Source organism: Seriola lalandi, unplaced genomic scaffold (genome assembly GCF_002814215.2).
Source record: "Seriola lalandi dorsalis isolate HSWRI2012SDOR001 ecotype SW California unplaced genomic scaffold, Sedor1 jcf7180002054054, whole genome shotgun sequence".
NCBI lineage: Eukaryota > Metazoa > Chordata > Actinopteri > Carangiformes > Carangidae > Seriola > Seriola lalandi.
Window position 1 is genome coordinate 22,561 of NW_019524607.1, and position 23,672 is coordinate 46,232.

Consider the following 23,672-nt stretch of genomic DNA (forward strand, 5'->3'; position numbering starts at 1 on the left):
TTTGAATATGGCAATAAATGAGAAGTGAAGTGACTTCACACTGATTCATGGTTTAGTTTATTCTTAGCGTATGTAATTCACCAATAACATAATATTTTATATTTCAATCAAATGATGGAAATGTACAACTGATCCTCCTTATTAATGAATACAAGCATCATAACAGTACAGCTGGGAGATTTTGTATTTGCAAAGTTCCAGTTAACACTCAAATGTGTCGACCACAGGAGGATCTTAAAGGATGAGGCAGATGATATTCTATATTTTTGAGTCTGACAACAAATCCCATGAAAAGGCCAAAACCAACAATGTGTTAGTCGGTCTCTCGACACTTTCTGACTTCCCCCAGTTTGTGGCTCCCAGCCTCAAACTCACTGGTTCCTAATGCAGATGTAAATCTTTAAAAATGGGTCACAAATATAGACTTTAATTTTAAAAAAAGACAAAGTAATTTTCCTAAAACAGTCAGGCGCTGCAGTTTTTAGCCGGTGACACTCAAACTTGAATAAATAGCTAATTTGTTAGGGACTGTTTTGAGCCATGGATTAATACATTTTTGATGTATTTACAACAGCATATGTGGGATTGAATCAAAAACTAGAGTGGTTATTTTCATTGTAATAAATAAACATGTCACCCAGTGCAGCTGTGTGGCTCGCTGATGTATCTTAATAGCTTTAGGATCACAATGGAGCTCTGTGGCACAGTGGAATGTCAGGCTTTGGCTACATAGACAATACTTGTTAGTAGGATACATTCATTGTTGATTTGGGTCTGGAATCTGTTGACAATAATAAAAAAGAAAAATATAGAATATAATAAGATCGATCCTTTAAATCTTTAATTTCTGTCATGCATTTATCTGCATGTAACTAAGTGCTGTTTGCCTTCACTGTGTAGGTGAACATGTCAGCAGTACACTGACCGTTTGAACACAACACTCAGGCAAGGTTTAAGATCCTAAAGAGGAGGGGCACCACAGAGACGCAACTAAAACCCACAACACTGTAGACGATGTAACGGTATGGCAACTCTACTTTCATGTGCTGCCTCGCTCGTCTTACATCATCTGAGGCCAGCCCAAACAGTCGACATAAGAAGGGAATAGTCACTGCTTTCATAACCATTCTCGTGACGAGGAGGGCGGCAACTCCGATGAGGAAGCGCAGCAGGGAGCGAACCACCAAGCCAATGCTGATTGATGGTAAAGTTAGAGGAAGTGAAGACAGCGGCGGATCCAGCAGCAGCCCCAGCTGATAGTTCACGTGGGTAGCCAAAGCAGCTCCTGCCCCGGTGCCCAAGGCCTGAGCAGTATCGCCCCGAGAGGTGCTCCAGGAATCGAGGGAGAAAGCTACGAGTCCGAGGCTCACGTGTGAGAAGATAATCATAAGCGGAGCATAGTGGTCCGTCATGTAGAAGGTGTCGATCTTGTCCAAAAGTGGCTGGAAGAAGGCTAGAATGAGAAGGCTGTACAGGAAGCCGGTGATTACCTCCTGTAACAGAAGTACGGCACAAGTTATTGTAAACTCAGCATCAACTATTTTCATATGTTTGATATACCAACAGTCTTACAAAGCATGTTTACGATTCATGAAGTGTTTCACTGCATCCTTCAAGTTCAAAACAAAATGTATTCTGACATGATCATTTGGTCTGAGGTTCAGTTTCTGCATCATCGAACAAAAAGAAAAACATTGCTGTTTCCACCCTGTAGGTGACACTATACAACACTCTTCACCTTGGCATTTCACATTGGTCATAAAAAAACTCTAAAAGCTGATGACCTGCTGACTGATAAACAGGTGTTACTGTCGGAGAACAACATAAACAATAACTCCTAACATCAGTTGCCTGGCCACAGAATCTAATCTAACCTTATCTTTTGGCTTTAATGTGTTAATTGACTCACAATTTTCCATCATCATCATCATAAATTTCTGTGTATGTAATCTAAACGAATAATGGGGTCATTAGTGTATGCTATGCACATTCATGTGATGTTTTTATTTTAAAATATGTACAAAAAAGGATATAAATACACACATTTTAAAAAGCCACTTTGCAGCCAACCGCTTTGCAGTTTAGTTTGTTTATTTTATACTTGCGTTATTGGTTTGTACTTCAAAACAAGTTCTTGTGTTGAGGAATCCTCCATGGGATGATTTTTCAGAGGTCTATGAATGACCATGAATGATGGTCTTTGAGTTTTCTTTTACTGCTAAAGTTAATTTCTTCATCAATCGCTGGCTTGAAAGAACTTCTTACTACTGACTGAGAGATGGTTTTATTAAAAAAAAAAAAAAAAGAGCAATTGCATGTTAGTGTGCAGATAACAAAATTATATAATCTTTTTCTTCTCATGCCTTAAACTATTGACTGACAATATGTTTTGTGTCCTTACAGAATCCTGTTTTTAACAACTGGTCTGACAGCTCCTCTGACAGGCATCTGTCCACCCACAGAAATTTCAAATATGCACAGATGAGTTGAACAGATAGATAAGCCTGGTGCTAGGATTGGTGGTTGAGGGTATTCTCCATGAAAGACTGCACCATCATAATCACTGCATCAGAAGTTATACTGGAGTCATGCCAGCATTTACAATCATCCAAAGTGTGTATCATGTTGCATCATGTAGGATCAATGACACCAAGTGTGCATGTAGGGCAGCAGGACAGCGTACTGTATACCTTTCAACTTAATTCGTATTTCAGTGAGGGATTGTTTGATTGATATCATTTATTTAATATGCTTACAAGAATAGAATGCATCCCCATGTAGACTCTGCTCACACAGACCAGGACACTCCAGCCAAGAGCCACACAAAAGCCAAAGAGGAAGGGGTACTGTGGGAGAGAGCATAAAGACATGGCATTAAAGAATTAACACAGATATTACAAAAGGTGTCTGAAGATGAGGCTTTGAAAGATACAAAAACCTAAACCATAGTTTCCTGGAAGGAAGCACTTATTCACAGGGCTCAAGACTGTTTTTTTTTTTATCCCCTAAAATCCTGTTGACCATGACTGGAATATACAGAAACTACAGTAGCATTGCCCCTTGCAGGGAATTACAAACTTAACACTTAAGCTACTGTCAACGTTGACAGTTGATTGCCAATGGAAATATTAGCTTTTAAAAAAAACCACAGTGCGTAGTCCATTTTGTAGAAATTTCCCTGATATCGTTCTCTGAAAGTATCCAGGCAAAGGTCACTGCATTAGCACAGTGTCTTCGAACACCATTTAGTGAACTCTTTGAATTGTCCTCCTGCCCCGGTGGCTGTTAATAGTCTGCATCTTATCTTCTGTAACCTTCTGTAACCCTCTGTCTTTTAAATCTTTCAGTTTCTCGGCCTTGAAGGTCACGACACTGGAGGGAACCTGATGACACCAGGCGAGTTCAGGCAGTTCAGACGGTTCAGCTGCCTGTGTTCAGTTCAAAGCCCTCCCACGGGTACAACAACATAAAAACCATTTGTGGTGCTCAGCTCTTCCTTCCTGGTGGTGACCCCTTGGTCTGTCTCTTTCCCCGACAACCCCTGCCCTCTCTCTCTCTCTCTCTCTCTCTCTCTCTGTTACATCCTTTTTGTCTGTCTCTGCCCATTGCCAAACAGTTAAGTATAGATTGCTGATCTACTGAGTTTATCTCTTTGTGGTGGTAGAAAATCCAACTGCTACATGCCATATCAGTAGAACAAGTTTTGTTGCTTTGAGCTCTGACCTGGGTGATACCACACTGCACTCTTCTCTATCTTGACTCTTCTGCAGCACAGTAACCACCACATCACCCTTCCTTCCCTCTTAACCAAATATTTAGTCTAGGAACAATTCTCTCAATGTTCTCTCACACCCATCTGTCTTACATTGTTCATTTGCACTACTGTTATTAAAGCAATTACTGAAACTTTATTTGATACTTTCTCTTCCTGTAAATATCACACTCACTAGTTCCTTCTCTTGTTCTTGCTGACAATGTGGAACAGTGAGTCTTTGTTTATTGAACAAAAAAAAAAAAAAACAAAGCTACTTTTTCACCTCACCTGTACTTTTCTGACACACCCTGTCATGTCTTCACGGTCTGCTTAAACAGAAGAATGTTTGCTGTCAACAGCTGCAGGCATCAGTTATAACATAGCCTATATGTATTTAAGCTCTTTAATTATTCAGCCTGGGCTCTTGTGCTTCATATAAGACTGGGCTACAAGGATTAACAGGGATTTAAGTCTCTGATTTTTCAATCTTCTGGCCAAACTGACCCTCATTCAGCGCTGAGGGGCCCTGCTGAAAAATGTCATATGTTCTGTGTGCTTCCTGAACTCTGGTCTTTTGTTTGGATTTTACCTGACTAAACTTTTTTTTTAAGTCAGATTTTGGATGTGTAAAGAAGCTGTGGCTCTTGGGGCCTTTTAATGTCTGGGACCTTGGTGCGTCTGTCCACCTCCCCTGGGGGTTTGTCAAAGCACGTTCATATCCTGTGGGTGAAAGCTAGATCACCGAATTCTAATAAAACGTGAAAAAGAAGAATAACACTTGCATAGCATTGTGAGTTTAGACATATCAGATTGTGCCTGGTACCAGTGCTCTGTAATAACACATTTTCAATTCCACATTGTGTATTTCCTCAGAGTTGGCTTAATACAATAGGACGAAGGGGCTAAAAATGAGCAGTGGACTCCATTGAGCCCCCCCAACACCCACACACACACACACACACACACACACACACACACAATTCCTCCCACTCCCGTTCTCCTACTTAAGGTATTTTACAAGCATGGCCATTGTTTAGTCAGTGTACTAACTAATTCGATAGGAGACAAGATGTGGGCGGCTTTCCACCTCGGTGGAACAATTTCCTGGGAGGACATTGTTCATCTTGAGCATTGCCAAGTGAATTAGGGCCACAAAGAAAGATTATTTTCATTATCAGTTTTAACTGTTAATTACTTTCTTAGTAAACTGATTCATTGTTTGATCCATAAAATGTCATAAAACAGTGAAATCTGTCCAAGTTGACATATTCAAATTGTTTTTGTCCAAAACCCAAAGATATTTAGTCTGATATCACAAAACAGGTGAATATTCATATTAGAGAATTCAAAACATTACCAATTCCCACCATATCAAGGTACCAAAAATGCCCCTGAGGGTCTGGGGCAGCTGACCCCCTTGCCCCTGTTGGCCTTGGCAACTTTAGCTCTCAAACAGGACATTTTGACACAGACTGCACATCTTCTGCCTGTAGCACCTGCACTACAATACTTTACTATCACCTGCATTTGACACTCTAACTTCTGCAGTGCTTACCTCCCACCGCCCATAGGTCAGCATGAAGAGACAGAAAGGTATGGCCGTCCCGGTCATGGCGTGCGTGGAGGGCATACTGTACTCGGAGTTGTAGAAGACCTCCACCTTCACCACCGGCGGGGAAGCCGGCCGGGACCAGCGGACCATATCCTTGGTGGACTGGCCCACGAACAGGTTCCAGGCCCAGACCACGATGAGTCTCCGGCTGACCAGGGCGTCGATGTTCCAGAAGAGGAAGGGAAAGAAGACGATGAAGAACATCTCGTTTCCGAGCTCAGTCCCAAACGTGAACAGGTAGAACAGAAACTTGTTGTGGATCAGGAACTCCTGACCCACATCTCCGGTCAGGGAGTTTTTCCGTAGGGGTTTTGCTCTGGCCGTGTCTGAGTCGACATCATCATCATCAGCTGCTGCTGCCGCCGCTGATGATGATGATGATGAACCGTCAGGCCTAACGGTAGTATCACCCTGCCTCCCGTTAACCTGCGGTGCCGTGGCATCCACGGCTGCTCCGTTTCCGACACTAACATCTGAGCTTTGGACCCTCTTCCTCAGCCCGGGACAGTCCGGCTCAGACTGTCCGCTCTCCGGCTTGGTCGATTTATCCGGAAATGTCCCTCTAACGCCGCATAAATTTTGAAACCTCGCTACATGGCAGGGCTGCTGAAGATAATTGCACATCTGTACAAACGACTTTACAAAGTCGTTCGCCATGACTTTATATACGAGTTAGTTTAAAATACACGACTCTGCTGTCTGCGTAAAGATGGAGTTCATGTTCATCGACTGAGCTTTAAGGAGAAGTGCAGCTCGGCGGCCGTTGCATTCCTCTGTTTTACGAAATAAAAACAGTGATTCAGACAGCAGCGCAGAGTAGTTACAACTAACCTCTACCCGGTAACCGCATTCAAAACACCGACTTTGTACAACGACGTAGAAGTTTTGAACGACAGCATCCAAAGTCCGTTAGAGTTAACCATTACTTAACGGTAAAACAAATTCGCACTACCACCGACGACTGACAGACAGCCCTGTTTTTACGCTCCTGCTTCTTCTTCACTGCCTCCGCTACTTCCTATTGGTCGACCAATGTCCACAACCTCCGAGTATCACCCCCTGCTGGACATGTTATGAACTACATGCGATAGAAATTATAGCACTAATGCCTCAAACTTATGCATACACCTTAAAACTTGATACAGGAATTGAGAGGATTCAACAAATAATTTTTCCATTAAATACAGTTATGTGGAAAGGTTTCAGGCACTAACAGTAAAGTGAGGATGCTTTTAAACCTAAATCAAATCAGTATTTGGTGTGACCATACTTTGCCTTTAAAACAGAATCAAATTCTCCTAGACTCCTACACTCGCACACAGTTTTTCAAGATGTAGTAATCTGGATTTAGGATGTCCCTGTGTCCTCTGTCCCTTTATGTAATCCCAGACTGACTCCACGATGTTGAGATCAGGGCTCTGTTCTTCTTGTCTCTCAAGATAGCTCTTTATGACTCAGGCTGTATGTTTGAGGTTGTTGTCCTGCTGCAGAATGAGTGATCAGATTTTTACTCAGATATAGTGGGTAATGGTAAGTTAGTAAGGTAGTTAAGTATAAAGTTGCATCAAATGGAGATAAGCAATAAAGTCCTTTTAACTTTCAAAACATTTGGTGAAATGTCATTATGAGCATATTATATTCATCTGTGGATAGTGAAATGGAGCAGAAATTGTAGGCCCGCATGTTACATCATAAACAAAATTTAAGTTCATATTAAAATTCAACAGAAATTCTAGCTCTGAGGAGCCAGAAACAAAAATACCAGAATAACACCGGAAAATGAGGGGTCGAACCTTCAAAATAAAAGTGTCTCATTATTATTATTATTATTATTATTATTATTATTATTATTATTGTTATTATTATTATTATTATTATTATTATTATTATTGTTGTTGTTGTTATCATTATTGAGACTGATGTCATTATCAAGCAATAGTGTAGTAAGACATCTCCAAACATTGATCTCCTCATTTGGCAGTCTTGTTGCTGTGACTTCTTATGTTTAAGCCGCTGTAAATGTGTGAAAATGACACTGTGAAGATAAAAATTACCATTTATCTTAAATTCCAATGAATTAGATAGGTGAATTTCATTAATTAGGTGTAGTCTAACAAAAGAAAAAAGAAAAATGCCATATTCGACAATGGGGTTTCCCTTTTAGAAACCTCAGCCCGGATATACGTCTTTTAACTCTGGTTGACTTGACACTGGCGGTCCACGCTCCTGTCGGGCGCACAGCTGAGGGGTTGTTAACATCAGGACTACCACCGAGCAGCACCGAGCCTCTGTCCTGAACCCTCATAATGCATGGGGGCAAGAGAGGACTGGTGGCTCCGCAAAACACTTTTCTGGAAAATATTGTCCGGCGCTCCAGCGGTGAGTTCTCATCTAAAAGGAAACATGAATTAATGGATGTTGATTTGGCATGTCACTCAAGGTACCAGCCAGGTCTGGGATGCTAAAGTAAACCTATAATGTAATTTATGTCAATTAATGGGAAGAAGCATCGACTAACACGTCATTGTAATATCCTTTTTTTTTTTCAAAGCTACTCACAATATGTGCACTGATGAATTATGCAATAAGTCTCATGTCCAAATTAATGAGATAAAATCAGTAGGCTATAACAGCCTTTTTATGATATCACTAAAATCATGTCAAAATGTTTCTTAAATATCAATATCTGTAGAAACAAATAGGTTTACTGGCCTGCCCGAGAAGACTTTGTTTGTTTGGTGATTTAAGTAAAACCGAAGAGTTCAAGAGAAGCACCTTTTATTTTTCATTTAGGGGATGTAGGATATAATGTGATTTGTGTTAATGGCTCAGTTGCACTTTTCTTTTTTCTTTTTTTTTTTATATCTCTGTAAGTGCCTACATCCCACTGAGTGGTGTATTGTTTTTGCTGTAATATCTTTTAAGGCAACCTGTCTCAGCAAAACACGCAAAATTGATTTTTGCAGACTGACAGTCTGTACAGGAGGCAACTGGATAGTATTCTCATGACAGTGAATGCGTGTGAGATTGGCAGGTTTTTAGTACAAATACAGACACAGTGCATGTCAGTGTAATGAAAGATCATGCAACATGGAGTGAAAGTCTGCAAAGTTATTGTTTACATTAATAATGTGTTTTAAGCAGATTTGGATTCTGTGACAAAAATCACCTAAGCACTCATTTGAAGATAAACATGCAAGTGCTTTAAGTTTGACAGCTTTCGTGGTGACTATACATTTTTATTTGGAGGAAATGTCCTCGCTCTTTTCTCTGGAGACTGCAAACTGTTGTAAAGCTGGAGAACTTTGCTGCTCGTCGTTAATATTTAATTAACATTAAGGGTGGAACATAAACATTTTATCAACCACAATTTCTGCCCACTGACTCATCTGATTACCTCTGTTGCATTAAATATTAATGATCTTTGCCCCTTGTTTACATTGCATATGGTTATCAAAATAATGTGGTGGGAGAGTTTTCTTTACAGCGATTTAAATAATTGCACTGAATATTTCAGGCACAGATTCACCTTTATGATGAAGTTTTCTAATGGCATTGATCAGCAGGATTTAAGGGGAACTATAAATAAAAAAAATCAAAATGTCAGATTTAATTCTCTCATTGGAATTTACAACACAGTTTTCAGAAATATCAGTCCAGTTTCAATGAAGTTACATTTGCATAACTTCAGATTTCCAACATTTACTGACGAAAAACACCAAAGTTTGATCAACAGGTGCCGCAGTCTGCAGGTGTGTTGTTAGAAGCATCTAGTTTTTTTTCCCAGACCGCTGTATTTTTCTGTGTTTTGTTGCAGAAACCAGTTTCCTGCTGGGAAATGCTCAGATCGTGGAGTGGCCAGTCGTATACAGCAACGATGGATTCTGCAAGCTGTCTGGTTACCACAGAGCTGAGGTCATGCACAGGAGCAGCACGTGCAAGTAAGCTGGGGTTTTGTAGTATCATGACCAGAGTGTGAAGGTTCAGTAGATGCCTTACATGTGGTTCAATTTGCAAAACAGACGTGGACTTAACTCTTTGATTATTTCTACGAAAATGCAACGACTAATTCACAGCACCTGCGGTATTCATTAAAAGGAAATATTTGAAAAAGTATGAGTAGTAGCGGTTGTCTGTCTTTAATACTCTTCCTTTCTGTCTCCATGACCAGCTCATAGCAACATGCTCCCTTTTGATTCTTGCTTTGTTTCGCTCTTCTTTTTTTTTTTTTTTACAGTTTCATGTATGGTGACCTGACTGATAAGAAGACTATAGACAAAATCAAACAAACCTTTGACAGCTATGAGTCCAATTTCTATGAGGTGCTGCTCTATACTAAGAATAGTGAGTATCGCTATTGAGTCAAATGTTTTTTACTGAAATCATTAAATGCATGAGTAAAGATTGCATTTATGACATTCAGTTTCTCTGTGTGCTCTCCCACAACTCTCATTTTCCTCCTTTCCTACAGGAACACCGATATGGCTTTACATGCAGGTTGCTCCGATCAGAAATGAAAAGGACAAGGTGGTGCTTTTTCTCTGTACCTTCAGAGACATTACACTTTTCAAACAGCCTATTGAGGATGAATCAACAAGGGGTGAGAGGTCATATTCTCTTCAGTATTTAAATTTAGTTCATCAAACCATTTAGGGGGCAGTGCAGCCAAAAGTGTCAATCACACATGAGTGGGTATGACTTAAGAGACGTTAGCTTCTCGATGTGTAACATACAACTGTCCAGGTGCTGTGCGTGCGGGTCAGTGAACACTGGTCTCCGTGGGTCTACGCAGTGCCATGTGCCTGAGGATAAGTGTGCCACTAAGTCTCTTACATACATCAAGCAGAAACAAAGGACACTCAGACCACATGGGGATGGTTACTGTATGAAAATACTGCTTGTGCATGAAGGAAATGAAGTCCCTCTTAACACAAGCATTTGCCGGCTCCCAGAGTACAGCTGACCTGCTTTACAGTGAACATAAAAGTTCGAGCATACAATATATGTGCTACTGTATCGCACTTTATCTTGACACAAAATGCCCATCAAATGCAGTTTAAAGTCTGGATTTAAAAGTCTGATGGGATGATGCCTTCAACTACAATCGCATATGTTGTAAAAATGACTTACCTAAGGGTAAGTTTCCAGTTTTTCCACTTGTTAACTCCACATTGCTGGTACGACAGCAATTGAACGTCACTATTGCTATTGGTAATATTAAAAAGTGACAGTTCTGCATTGTTCACTGCCGCTGAAAACACTCTTTGTAACATTAAAATGTAGGAAAACTTCACAGTGTAACTTAATAAGAAGTATCTGTCTTTTTGTCTCCAAGCGGGATGGACAAAGTTTGCCAGACTGACACGGGCTCTGACCAACAACCGCAACCTGGTGCAGCAGTTAGCACCACTAAGCAAGACTGAGGTCAGCCACAAGCCCTCCAGACTCGCTGAGGTGAGTCAAGTCTGAATGAGGATATTGATTTAAAAAGCCATGGAAAATAACTCAAGTTCAATTATGAAAAATTTGCTTAAAGAGAGAAGGCAATAGGTTTCCCAGTGTAAAGGACAAATCCACTCAGACCTACAGTTACATTTGCAATATCAATATAATATCAACATAAACTTGGAGTCAAATGGTTTCTTTCTGGACTCCAGGTTTTCTACCAATGTTCAACAATCATTAAGACAAAAATGATTTTGGAAGATGCAAAAATAGCAAATTTCCTGCTGAATTTGGTCCAAACAGACCACAATGCAATGCAGTAACAAGGCAGGTTGTGTTTTGATGGCTAATGATCTTCACTTTTAAATGTCCATAGATCAGACCACACATCTCAGATTGAGAGCAGAAACATAAACCCTCCTCACAGGTTGTCAAATGGCAACTGGGGAAATATGGAACAACAAAACCTCATATATCTCCCAGTGCAAGAAAACCCAAGGGTGCACCTGTCCTTAAACCATATGTGTGATTCATGTCACATTTTTACACACATCTAAATATTAACCGCCACAGCCAGATGAGTACATGCGTGAGACCACTGCTCCTTGATACATTTACCTGCTTCTTTATTCATGATGCTAAATTTTCCCTCTGAATGAAAGGCTCTCCAGCTGGGATCAGACATTCTCCCTCAGTACAAACAAGAGGCACCCAAGACGCCCCCGCACATCATTCTCCATTACTGCACCTTCAAGACCACTTGGGACTGGGTCATCCTCATCCTCACCTTCTACACTGCCATCATGGTGCCCTACAACGTCTCCTTTAAGACCAAGCAAAACAATTTGGCTTGGCTGGTGCTGGACAGCGTCGTGGACGTCATCTTCCTGGTCGACATCGTGCTGAACTTCCACACCACCTTTGTGGGTCCTGCTGGAGAGGTTATTTCAGATGCGAAGCTGATACGAATGAATTACCTGAAGACGTGGTTTGTCATTGATCTACTGTCCTGTCTGCCGTATGATGTCATCAATGCCTTTGAAAATGTAGATGAGGTGAGTGGATTTATGATTTTCTGACAAATGTATTAATATGGGATTTGTTTTCTGCTGTAGACATTAAGATATTCCTGCTTGTTTGTCTCTGTGAAGGATGTCATCACGTCTGCATCTCCAGCGACTCATCTTCGGGAGTCTTCAAATTTCCACAGAAATACCACACGGATAGAAGATTCTTTACTTCCTGTAAGGAAATACATATTTTTCTCCTGGAATAGAGTCTGTTTGTTCAATATGACGATGCAGCCAGGAGACTGTTAAGTTTAGCTTAGCTCAAAGACTGGAAACAGACCACACTACCCAGACTCTGGCCAAAGGTTACAAAATCTGACTTCTAAAACTCTTCTTTAATGTATTCAAAAAGTCTTGTTGTTATATCAGGGGTTATGTGTAGGACTATTTCTTATCCAGGCACAGAAGAGTCTTGGAATCTCCTCATGGTGTCGACGAGACCACAGGAAGTCACTGAGCCGTAACATAACACTCATTAAACCCTTGTTTCCTTGCTCCCGGTCTTTGCCTTAAGCTAAGCTAACTGGCTGCTAATGGTAGCTTCATATTAACCACACATCAATCTTCTCATCTAATGCTTTGTAAGGAAGTGAATAAGTATATTCCCCAAAAATGTTAAAAATATTCCTTTAAATAACCAGTGACTTTTAAGAAATATAACAAAATCAGACATATGATTCCTACAAGTTTCACTGAACGTTTATGAAATACTGAAAACTTATTCATGCTGTATCAGAATTTAATTGAAGAATTGGTAAATAGATTTTTACGGACATGTTTCTTTAGTTTCACTTTTTGAATCTGAAGAGGAAAACCTTGTGAACAATCACCACTATGTGTTTTACTCTGACTCGCTCTGTAGGGGCTCAGCAGCCTCTTCAGCTCCCTAAAGGTGATCCGCCTGCTCCGTTTGGGCCGGGTAGCCCGGAAGTTGGACCACTACCTGGAGTACGGAGCGGCCGTTCTGGTTTTACTGGTCTGTGTGTTCGGCCTGGTGGCCCACTGGCTGGCCTGCATCTGGTACAGCATCGGGGACTACGAGGTCATCGATGAGACCACCAACAGCATTAAGACAGACAGCTGGCTCTACCAGTTGGCTCTGAGTATAGGAACTCCTTACCGCTACAACACCAGCGGCACAGGCCAGTGGGAAGGGGGTCCCAACAAGGACACGCTGTACATTTCTTCTCTTTACTTCACCATGACAAGTCTCACCACCATCGGATTTGGAAACATCGCTCCGACCACAGATGGCGAGAAGATTTTCTCTGTGGCTATGATGATGGTGGGCTGTAAGTACAACATTAAGGACTGTGTTTACTATTTACTCCACACAATTTATGAAATCTCAAGAACTATTTCAAATCTTCTAAATAGGTTTTAAGCTCATTGCTTTTTTGTTTCAGCTGATTTGGTTTATTATAATTGCAAAGGTTTAATCTTTTTTAAATCACATATGAGAAAACAACAAACCTAATAGGTCTGATATTACATAACAAATAGTGTTTTTCTATCATTACTGTTCTTGGTATCAGTGGTGGTTAATGGAGCAGTAAATGGACATGCCATTATAAAGACAGTAAACTCACACAGGCATCTAATGTAGATACAAACATGCTCTTTCTATCACATGAACACAGACATTTAAACAGCTTCAAGTTAACACAAGGCTTCCAGTCTTTCCTGGTTTTTTTCCAAGCCTCTGACAAATAACACAAACCGTAAATGTATCAATTGCCGGTGGACGGTTTGTCCACTGAAATTCAAGTGAGGTTTTTCCAAACAGCTTAAATCAAAGTGACCACTGTCTTTCTCCTTCAGTGCGCAGGCGGAACAACCTTGACAGCCCAAATAAATCTGAGTAGAGGACAAAAGAACAGCAGCTTCACACTCGCTTCATTGGCGTACAGTATGAAAGCAATACTGTATGTGGTGTAAAATAAAAAATAAAAAGATTGCATCAGAGTTATGATTGTGCATTCCAGTTTGAATCAGCATCTGGACATGTCATTTATTAGTGCAATATGTCAGAACAGCTCCGTAGAAATAGCCACCCTTCAGCCTCCCCATCACTCCACACCAAATGAAGCGTACATCCTTTGATGCTGTTTTCATCTCGTTCATTCATTCATAACATGCCAGAAGAACCTCTCAGGAGCCGAAACAATCTGGATGCTTTTGCTTGCATGCAAACAAGATAATGTGCTGCGCAGCCCTGCTGGCTATCAGGCAGCTGCAGTCAGGCAACATATGGTAGAGAGGCTGTGCAGGTTCGTGAGAATCTTCACAGACGATGAGTAAAATTCAACACAATACATTAATGATATCAGTGAAGTATTCGTTTTAGATCATAAAGTATTGGACCTAGGGACAGTGCACATAAATCCATCCATATTTATCCAAATGGTTTGTTTTCATTTGTTGAACCAGTGTTATATTTGTGATAAATCTAAAAAGAATGGTTCATTCCTGGACGTTTAAGTGATGAACTGTCATTTTAAAGCTTATTTTCACCACTGAGGGAGAATTATAAATAATACTTTATGCTCGACAGTATTAGGTAATTCACAGTCTCTCTTGACTCTGCTCATGTAATTCACATTTAGCTGCAGTCTCGGTGCTTGAACCACTGGGGAGAGAGTTTAGGGCTCTGCTTTGTCGATAATAAAAAGTGACATGTTCGGCGCCCAGCCTGTTCTATGTGTATCCGTCTGAAGGTTGGTCATCACTGAAAGAGGACTGTCTATGTGTTAATTCACTGAAATTATTCAACCGCCTCTCTGCTTTAAATAATTTGTTTGAATTCAGGCATCAATATAAAAAAACATTTTTTTATATTGCGCTGTCACTAATTCAGGACTACTGGGAAAACATCAACTTTTTCCATGTAGTAGAGTAATGTAAGCTGATGAGGGGAGTCCTGGTTTATTTGATAGATTTTCTTTTTAAATTTATAACAATCACAATGTAGTATTTTTTACATTCTGCATGTTGTTTGGCTTTGATTTCAGACCAGCTGAGTAGCAGTTTTTAATGGGACAAAACTGTAAATCCAATCATATTTAGTTTTGTGTAACATGAACTCAGTACTGATGCAGTGTTATATACCTCAGCATGTTGTGTAACACTGTTGGTTTATAAACACAGTCTATATGGTTTTAATAGTCTTCCAATGTCATTCATATATTCAGTAATTTAGGGAGTGGTGAACATTAAATTCACTAAATCTCAACTTCCCCAAATGTTTCATTCACAAAAACAATTGAGTTAAGTTATTATATGTAAAACAGTGAGTTAAATCCACCTCATTTAAATGAGTTTGAGCCTCTTCACAAAAATAGAAATATCTATTTTTAGGCGTCACCACCCGCTGCAGTTACAGTAAGAGCCTCACCGTCAGTGTCACTGCCTCCACTGTCAGCCTTTCCTTACAGTTCCTCCGTCACAGCTCGCCTTCGTGTACTAACCTTTGGCCCACTCTTTTAAAACAGCATGTAATGATGCAATAAAAACAGTGAGGGGAAACACAATCTGACAGCACGCTTAATGGTTTGTACTTCCAAAAGTAAACACCCATTTCTCTGGTGGCGTCTCGATCACGAAGATCACTCAGTCACACTGAAGTGTCGTCTTCAATTACGGCCGATAAATCTCCTGCCACGGATACAGTAATTATGTGAGAGGAGAGAGGAAGAGAGGAAAGGCAGAGTTTGCCTGCAGGGGCGAGTGTAGTAACTGGACAATGAGCCATCACGTTAGATATGTATCCTAACCTCTGTGATTCTGCTGTGACGACTGGAGACGACTCTTTCCTCTTGAGTGGGTAAAACCTCTGGATAAGAGATACTGACTGACTCTTTGAGGTCACGGCAGCGCTGCAGAGCAGTACTCAGGAAATGTGCATTATGAATTATATTATAAAGACTCAAGCCACCACTCGTTGTGTATGTGGCTGTGTATGTGATAACTTTATTGAGAACTGTACTGTCGACTGTAGGGTATTAAACTTAATTATAAGAAATTATTTGTAGAATACATGTTCATTAAAGTAAGTTATCCAACAAAATCCCATTATTTGCACTAAAATGTGCAGCAGGTTTGGATGAATGAAAATCAGTCAGACATTGTTTACTTTATATTAGTAATATTCATACTGATATTTTCTCTCCCTCTTAACCTTAGATTACCATTAATTTAGCCATTAATAATCATGTGATCAAGGTAAATTCATTTGAGGGGGAAATTAATGGATAAAAATAAATGGATCGTAATATATCAATGATGTATTTTTAATGGATTATATACATGGATTTAAAAAGAGAGCAAAACCCCTTAAGACTGGCCAATAAATATGAAAACCATCTCTTAATTTATACCTTAAGACAACTCAAATATTTAGGATAAGGTGAAAATTTTAAGGGGGGACAATTAATGGATAAATTAATGGATTGTTAAAGGCTATATGAAGGTCATTTGAATAGGATTTTAATGGGCTTGGCAACATATAAATGAATGGATTCTAATGAATTATGGCACTTTATATGCCTGCAGGGTTTTTAATGGATTAAAAACACATGAAAATCATCTTTCAATTTACACCTTGAAAGGGCCTTAAGTTTCCAATTAAGGTGAAATCTCAGGGTTTCTTTGTGAGATTTCAGGGGGTTTCAAGCTGCTTTCATGACGTTACTCTATATCTTTTGTTTTAGCGCTGCTTTACGCCACCATCTTTGGAAATGTCACCACCATCTTCCAGCAGATGTACACCAACACAAACCGCTACCACGAGATGCTCAACAACGTGCGTGACTTCCTCAAACTTTACCAGGTTCCCAAAGGTCTGAGTGAGAGAGTCATGGACTTCATCGTCTCCGCCTGGGCCATGTCCAAGGGCATTGACACAGATAAGGTATCATTCACAGTAGTCATGGTTACTGGTGATTGTAGCACCAGTAATTTATTAAATGTCCCAGCATTAAGTAACAAACTCTAAGATTCTAATGATCCAAAAAGTAACGTACCTTAATCTGTGTGTCACCATTATTTTATAGTGAAATTGTATGTGGGCCATTGTCGTTGTATTCTGATAGGGTTATCACAGTGTATTCTATGGAGGTTTTTAGTGCACACGTTTCATTTGTTCTGACCGAGGGAAGAACTGAGAGCTGCGTCACTGACTGTCAGAAAGTCAGAACGCTATGCTATCATTTTAAACATTATATATGGTGCGTGGTGAAAGGTGAACATGGTGACGTAAACCTCAAAGGTCAAGAGAGGATTAAGTGCACTCGTTGACACTCAGGGTTCACTGAAACTTTGCTGGATCTTGTGCACGTCTACCTCCCACAGCTCTGGAAAGTGATGTCGTAACACAATACAATTCATAATCATCGACTGTAAGTGATATTTGTGCTGCAGGCCAAAGTAGTAATGGATTTATAGTTGAGATTTAATCATCGGTGACCTCAATCCTTAATTTTAAAAGGGGTAAAAAAAAATATGCTCTCATCCATAGAAGACAAGTGTACAGATAGGTGTGTATTTTATAGCACATGAACAGATATTTATTAAAGGCCTTTTATTTTCAACATTCCACTTGAGTGCTTACAGCTGGATTTTTATGCCACATCCCACGCGTGGATAAGAGCTTATTTGAACCTTTTTTAAAAAGACTTATTTTTTCACCCAAAAGCAGCAGAAGTTCTCTTGTTGTCAATCTCTTTTCACCTCAAAAATTACTTCAGTAGTTGCAGGGATTTCTGGCCTAAACCCTCTTTCTGGTCCATACTCTGTTTCGCACTATTTGCTCTACATGTCGACTGACAGATGATAAAATATGGAAGATCATTCAAAGCTTATGCACCTTTGTAAAAAACATTAACCTGTTAAAATGTTTACTGTGGCTGGTTTTCTATTACTAAGTCAGTTTCATGTTTCTGCCAAGGTTGTTTTCTACAATGTTGAAATGTTGCCAGCTCATCTATGATAAGTAGTTAATGTCTCTGCTCTCATATATCACCCTCTCTCTCAGGTTCTCTCAATTTGTCCCAAAGACATGCGAGCGGACATCTGCGTCCACCTGAACAGACAGGTGTTCAACGATCACCCGGCGTTTCGTCTGGCCAGCGACGGCTGCCTGCGCTCTCTCGCTGTGGACTTTCAGACCACACACTGTGCACCTGGAGACCTTATCTTCCACGTCGGAGAGAGCGTCGACACCCTCTGCTTTGTTGTCTCCGGTTCACTCGAAGTCATCCAGGACGATGAGGTCATCGCAATACTAGGTAATCCAACGCAATATTATGAAACAGACCAGGGTCAAGTTTTATGTGTATGTGTTGGCAGGAAGTAATAAAACTAGAGTGTGTCATACCTGTATACAGCCACTTATATTCAATAAAAATTCTACAACTTTTATCTGACACGTGAGGTGTTCATAGTAAAGGATTCAACGCTTTTTCCACGTGATAAAGAAAGTGATAATGTCCCACCCAGGTAAAGGTGACGTGTTTGGAGATGCGTTCTGGAGAGAGACCACGCTGGCCCGTGCTTGTGCAAATGTCCGAGCTCTGACGTACTGCGACCTGCACGTCATCAGGAGGGAAGCTCTGATGAGGGTGCTGGAGTTTTACACAGCATTTGCCAGCTCGTTCTCCCGCAACCTCATACTCACCTGCAATCTACGAAAACGGGTAAACAGGACTGAAACACTCAAATTACAGCGACCATTCTTCTCTCTTTCTGACTTTGTCTTCAGCGTATATGAAACAAGTTCATTGCTTGAATGTTAAAACAGATAAACCAAACAAGTTTAGTTAATTTTGTGTTAACTCAGAGATTAAAGAGGAGATCCCTCTATAAACTCTATAAACCTAGAGATACCAAATATGTCAGGATGAATGTTTGGGACATGTGTATAAAATTCTGCACATGACATGTAGAATATTGTAGCCACAAAAACAAATGGGGAAAAGTGCATGTTAATGGGGTTTTAAAGCCTCATATAAATTGGCATGTTGGAGTTGATCCGTTGGAAGCGGCAGACACACTACCTGCTCCGCTTTAAGTGGCAATAGACGACTTTTCAACTTTTCTTCCCTATCGTTTCCAAGTGGCATTAATGTTGGCACAGCTGTGACAAAAAGACTGAATCTAGCAGAATAAAGTAAGTTTCACCTCTGCTCATTTTAGAAAGGAAAAAACAAATTGTCTACTGCCACCAATCATTTCAAAAGATAAATGTAAATATTGTTGCAGATGCACATTTAGATTTCAAATATCGTGATGGAACAGGGCAATCTAATTTTTCAGTGAAAATTTCAGTGGAAAAAGAAATCTGACAAATAGTCCTAACTATGAATCTAATTAATATTTTAAGAGTTTTTCCAGGCTCTACATATTAATGCCATTAAAGTATTGTGACGTATTGCTTTCCAGTCTTGGGAGTAGTCACTCATACATACCCCTGTAATATCATCCTATGGGAACAATATCACATCAATTCTTAATGGATTCATGGGTAACGGGTGCATGTGATTCGTTATGCTCTTTGTTCAGGAGCAACATAGTGAAACATTTCTGAGTTACAGTAGATTTGAAACAAGAGTGTTTTACTGAATCTATCAAAATAGGGACTTATTATGAAAACGAAGTAAACAGACACATATTTACTTAAGGATAATCTCAGTATCCACCGTGCAGCTCTATCTCAAGTTACCAAAAGCAAAACACAGACATACCATAGCAGTGTGTTTACAAACGTGCAGGGTTATTCGACAAGTCTTTGCTTTAAAATGATTTTATAATATTTTAAATAACGATATACTTTTAAATTCTTCTCTGACTTTTCTGTTTTGTTGGAGCTCTAGTCTAAAAGGTCTCATGTAACCAGTTACACTGAAAACACACATCCTCAGAATCTAAATCTAAACAATTTCAAAGCAAAATGTGGCGACATGTTCAAAAATTTATGGCTTTTACTTAAAATGTATTAAATGATAAGAAAGACATCCATTATTAATCTGAGCCGCTTCAGAAACTGTTCATGCCTGCATTGGTTTAAGATTTATTCTCCACTATCTTTACTGTTTCATATTCAGGTCACTTGCATGTGCATGAATGTGCATTAAAACTGCACATGGACACAGGCTATAGGTGTTTGCTACATTAGAAAATTGTTCAATCACTGCCTGAGAGGAATTCCTCAACAGCATCTGTTTCATTTTTATCAGTTATGTGTTGTACAGCAACATTTTTGAACCTTTTCCTTTTGGTTTTGGTCAAACAGATTTCTTTTTGACCATAAAAACGCTCTAGAGCTTATGTGGCTGAACTGCCTTGCTCATGAGCATCTCAGTAAAACTGGATCAAGATCACGCCAAGAAACATCCAGTAATAGAGCTACCTCTCCTGCCGTGGCATTGAACATAACATCTTATAGAGTTAGACAGTTTCAGATTAATCCACAGATGAGTTAAATGCTTTTTACACATGTCATGAAAGATGCTGACCACAGGTTGTTTCTATGTGGTTTCTATGTGGGATTTAATCATTGACGTAACTGTCACAAGGACTGCTGTGGTGTTTTGTAGTTCTTAGAAAATGTTGAAATAGGTGAAAACAATTTAAAACTGCCTGCAGACACCATAGGTTATTCATCAGCTTCTTCATCAACATAAGTTAAAAATGAGTTTCTGAGTTGTATGAACTTTTCTTGTCTTTGTCTTCTGAGGGACTTTAGAAACTCTGTGGGTGTGGACATCGCTCCATTATTGCATTATTGCTGCATTAACTGTTTCCCCAGTGCACTGCTGCTTTCAGCTCTTTAATATTTAAACATACAGAGCAGATGTAGATGGTTATCCTCGCCTTAAAGCTGCATTATATATGTACATTCTGTTAGTAGAGCACAATGTGCAGTAAGAGTAGCTCTACGGCTGTAACTGAAAGTATAAGTCCTCATGCACAGACTCTCCCTCTTTCAGATAATCTTCAAAAAGATTTCTGATGTGAAGAGGGAGCAGGAGCGTCAGAGGAGCGAGGTGACTCTCTCCATTCCTGACGACCACCCAGTCCGAAAGCTGTTCCAGAGGTTCAGGCAGCAGAAAGACGCTCAAACACCGGGAGAGTCTCACGTTTACCTCGGTCCTAACTGTGTGCAGGTGGAGACGCACCACCACCATCACCGCCGCCACCATCACCACCACCACCACTCCGACTCCAACCCTTACACGCAGTGTCAGGCTTTATCTCCTCAGCAGCAGGATTACAGCTCCACTCTGCAGAGTAATGACCCCTGTGCGGGAGGAGGGAGCACAGGCAGCGGATGTAACATGGCTGCGCCTCCACAAGCATTTGTCCACACCGAAAAGCCAGAACAAAGCTGCACGCAAGAGGCAGGAGAGTCTGTATCGAGGCCTTGTGCAGAGAATTTGAGGGTTAACAGTTCTGCGCGGGGCGGCGGTGCAGGTGGACCGGGAGCTGTAGGTGGTGCTGCCGGCAGCAGCAGAGGTGCTAGAGGCTGGGCAAAGTTTAGAAACGCCACTTCAGCTGCACCAGCGCCTCCTGCTGTCGAGCTAGAAAAGCAGACACAGAAAGCAGAGGCGTGGCCTAAAGGATCGCAGTCCTCAGGACAGTTAGCAGCCGCCAACAATGCAGAGGAAGGTGGAGAGACACGGGGCCCAGAAGGTGGCAACGGTGCAGGAGAAGCGGGTGAAGAAACAAACGCCTTGCACAAAACGGACTCGTGCGACAGCGGCATCACAAAGAGCGATCTGCGTATTGATCGAGCTGGAGATTCAAGAAGCTCCTTCGAGCGAAGCCCGATGGAAAAGAGCCCGATGGAGAAAAATCCGTTCGAGCACAGTCTCGGCGTTGACAGCGAGGTCTCCCTCAAACACTCTTTTGTGCAGCCGGTGTCTGAGCAAGCGCTCCTCCAGGCGACGCTGCATGAAGCCAAGCTGGAGCTGAAGGGAGACATTCAGTTCCTGAGCGGCCGGCTGTCGGTCCTCGAGTCTCAGGTGGGAGAGATCCTCAGGTTGCTGTCCATGAAAAGAAGACTCTCGCTGCCACCGACTTCCTCTCCGAAGGCGAGAGTCAGAAGTCAAGACTCAGTCGCTGCCTCCAGGCCTGTCACACCCAAAACAGACGATGGGCCTTTTTGAATTCACTCATGAAAAACCCATATGACTGATTTCTGGAGGCACCACGCATGTCCTGCTGGACTCTGGCCTGCCAAAGAAATTTCTTGCATTTGACTGCATGCAGAAATCCTCTTTCATGTTACCTTAGCACTACAATAACCCAGGGATTTTTTCTAATAGTCTTTGACTTATGAGGCACTTTTATGCTTCTGTGTATGCTACATTTCAGAATGGCAAGAAGAAACAGGAAACAGTTTATCAAAAACAATTCAAAAGTAACGCCTGTACTGTTATTCCTAGGAAATTAGTACTTTTTATTTATTTTTATTTTTTTACAAGCATTGTAAAACAACATGATACTCTGATGAAGGCTTCTGTTAAAACATCTTAGCCTGATAGGACCATCTGTAAAAAAAAAAAAAAAATGGAGTAGTTGAGTTCAAGTTTTTTTCTATAGCTGTCATTTTCATTATCTTCTTCAACTTTTTTTTCCTGGATGTCAGTTTGTAGTTTTTGTCAGAACACCTGAAGGTTCACCTGCCACACAACTTTCATAACTCATGAAAAAAGCAGGAGCAGCTCGAGCTTTTATTATTCTGAACAGACTGGAGCTCTGTAAACATCCCGGATGTTCAGTAGATGTCTCGCTTTAACTCATTTAAGAAGGAAACTCAACAGTGTTTCAGATGTTTGTTGCCCGTCCTTGCTGGAGTGACACTGGTGACCTTCTTTCTAATACTCAGTTGTCAGGTAATTGAATATGTGCCTTACAATACAAAGCCTCATTCAGTGTTGTTGTGATGAGACAAACAAGAATATGAGATGACAGGATAGGAAAATAATTTTTTCGACTATGCAATCCTTTTAATGAAATTCAAAATATTATGTTTGAATGTCATTCCCGTGCATGTAAAATAGGTATGCAAATGAAGGACCTTCAGTAGTTTAAAGATTTATTTAGTTAATTCTCATTGTTTCAAGATTTGTTTTCCTTAAGCTAGACATGAATATTTCAGCAGGTAGTGCAGCAAATGTACTGTCTATTCCTTTGTGTAACTTTGCCTCTTGCTCAGGTATGTTAATGAATTTAAGTTTTTATTTCAGTGTTAATGATTTTGAATTTGCCTGCTTATAATATCAAATAGTGATGCAAATTATGTTTGTGGAAGATTTGAAATAATGTGTCACGATACACACCTCGCTATGTCTCTAAATCTAAATGAACCTACATCCCATTCGGAGATACAGACATTTGCATTCGTTTATCCTGTTTGGATAAAAAATTTGTAAGAAAGTTGTAAAGTTTTAGTTTAAGAAGTTTTCTAATTTTCTGTGTGGCTGCAAAGCAACACTTGTTAGGATCTAAGCATGTGTCTGTTTGATGATTTTATCTTAGATACATAAATGACCTTGCATGCACCAAGGGAACCTGTCAGCAGTGAAGTGAATAATGAAACTGATGCCTGATCACAATCTGGGGTTCAGTCTCCTCTGTTCTGCGACAAAACGACAATCATCAGATTTCCAAATACAAAAAGCAATTCCTTTACACTGACTTTTCGCTGCCAGTGTAAATAAATTGCTTAAAAATTATTTTTCCATCTCTTGAAGCTGTGGCTTCCACTCCATGAATCCGGACAGAAAAAAAA

General features: G+C 40.4%; 2 protein-coding genes across 2 annotated transcripts; one reads left to right on the top strand and one right to left on the bottom strand.

The window, feature by feature from the left end:
• Positions 1-30: 30 nt before the first annotated feature.
• sgpp1a (sphingosine-1-phosphate phosphatase 1a) lies at positions 31-6,363 on the bottom strand. Its single transcript, XM_023403016.2, has 3 exons — positions 5,310-6,363; positions 2,757-2,846; positions 31-1,493 (listed from the first exon to the last, which is right to left on the bottom strand). Exons 1-3 carry the CDS (start codon positions 6,021-6,023, stop codon positions 942-944), a joined length of 1,356 nt encoding a protein of 451 aa, XP_023258784.1. The 5' UTR covers positions 6,024-6,363; the 3' UTR covers positions 31-941.
• Positions 6,364-7,672: 1,309 nt separating this feature from the next.
• Positions 7,673-23,496, top strand: kcnh5a (potassium voltage-gated channel, subfamily H (eag-related), member 5a). Its single transcript, XM_023403013.2, has 12 exons — positions 7,673-7,745; positions 9,184-9,307; positions 9,604-9,710; positions 9,838-9,966; positions 10,702-10,820; positions 11,474-11,866; positions 11,963-12,055; positions 12,744-13,173; positions 16,591-16,790; positions 17,913-18,165; positions 18,377-18,573; positions 20,866-23,496. The coding sequence occupies exons 1-12, from the start codon at positions 7,673-7,675 to the stop codon at positions 22,042-22,044; spliced, it is 3,297 nt and encodes a 1,098-aa protein (XP_023258781.1). The 3' UTR covers positions 22,045-23,496.
• The last annotated feature ends 176 nt before the right edge of the window (positions 23,497-23,672 follow it).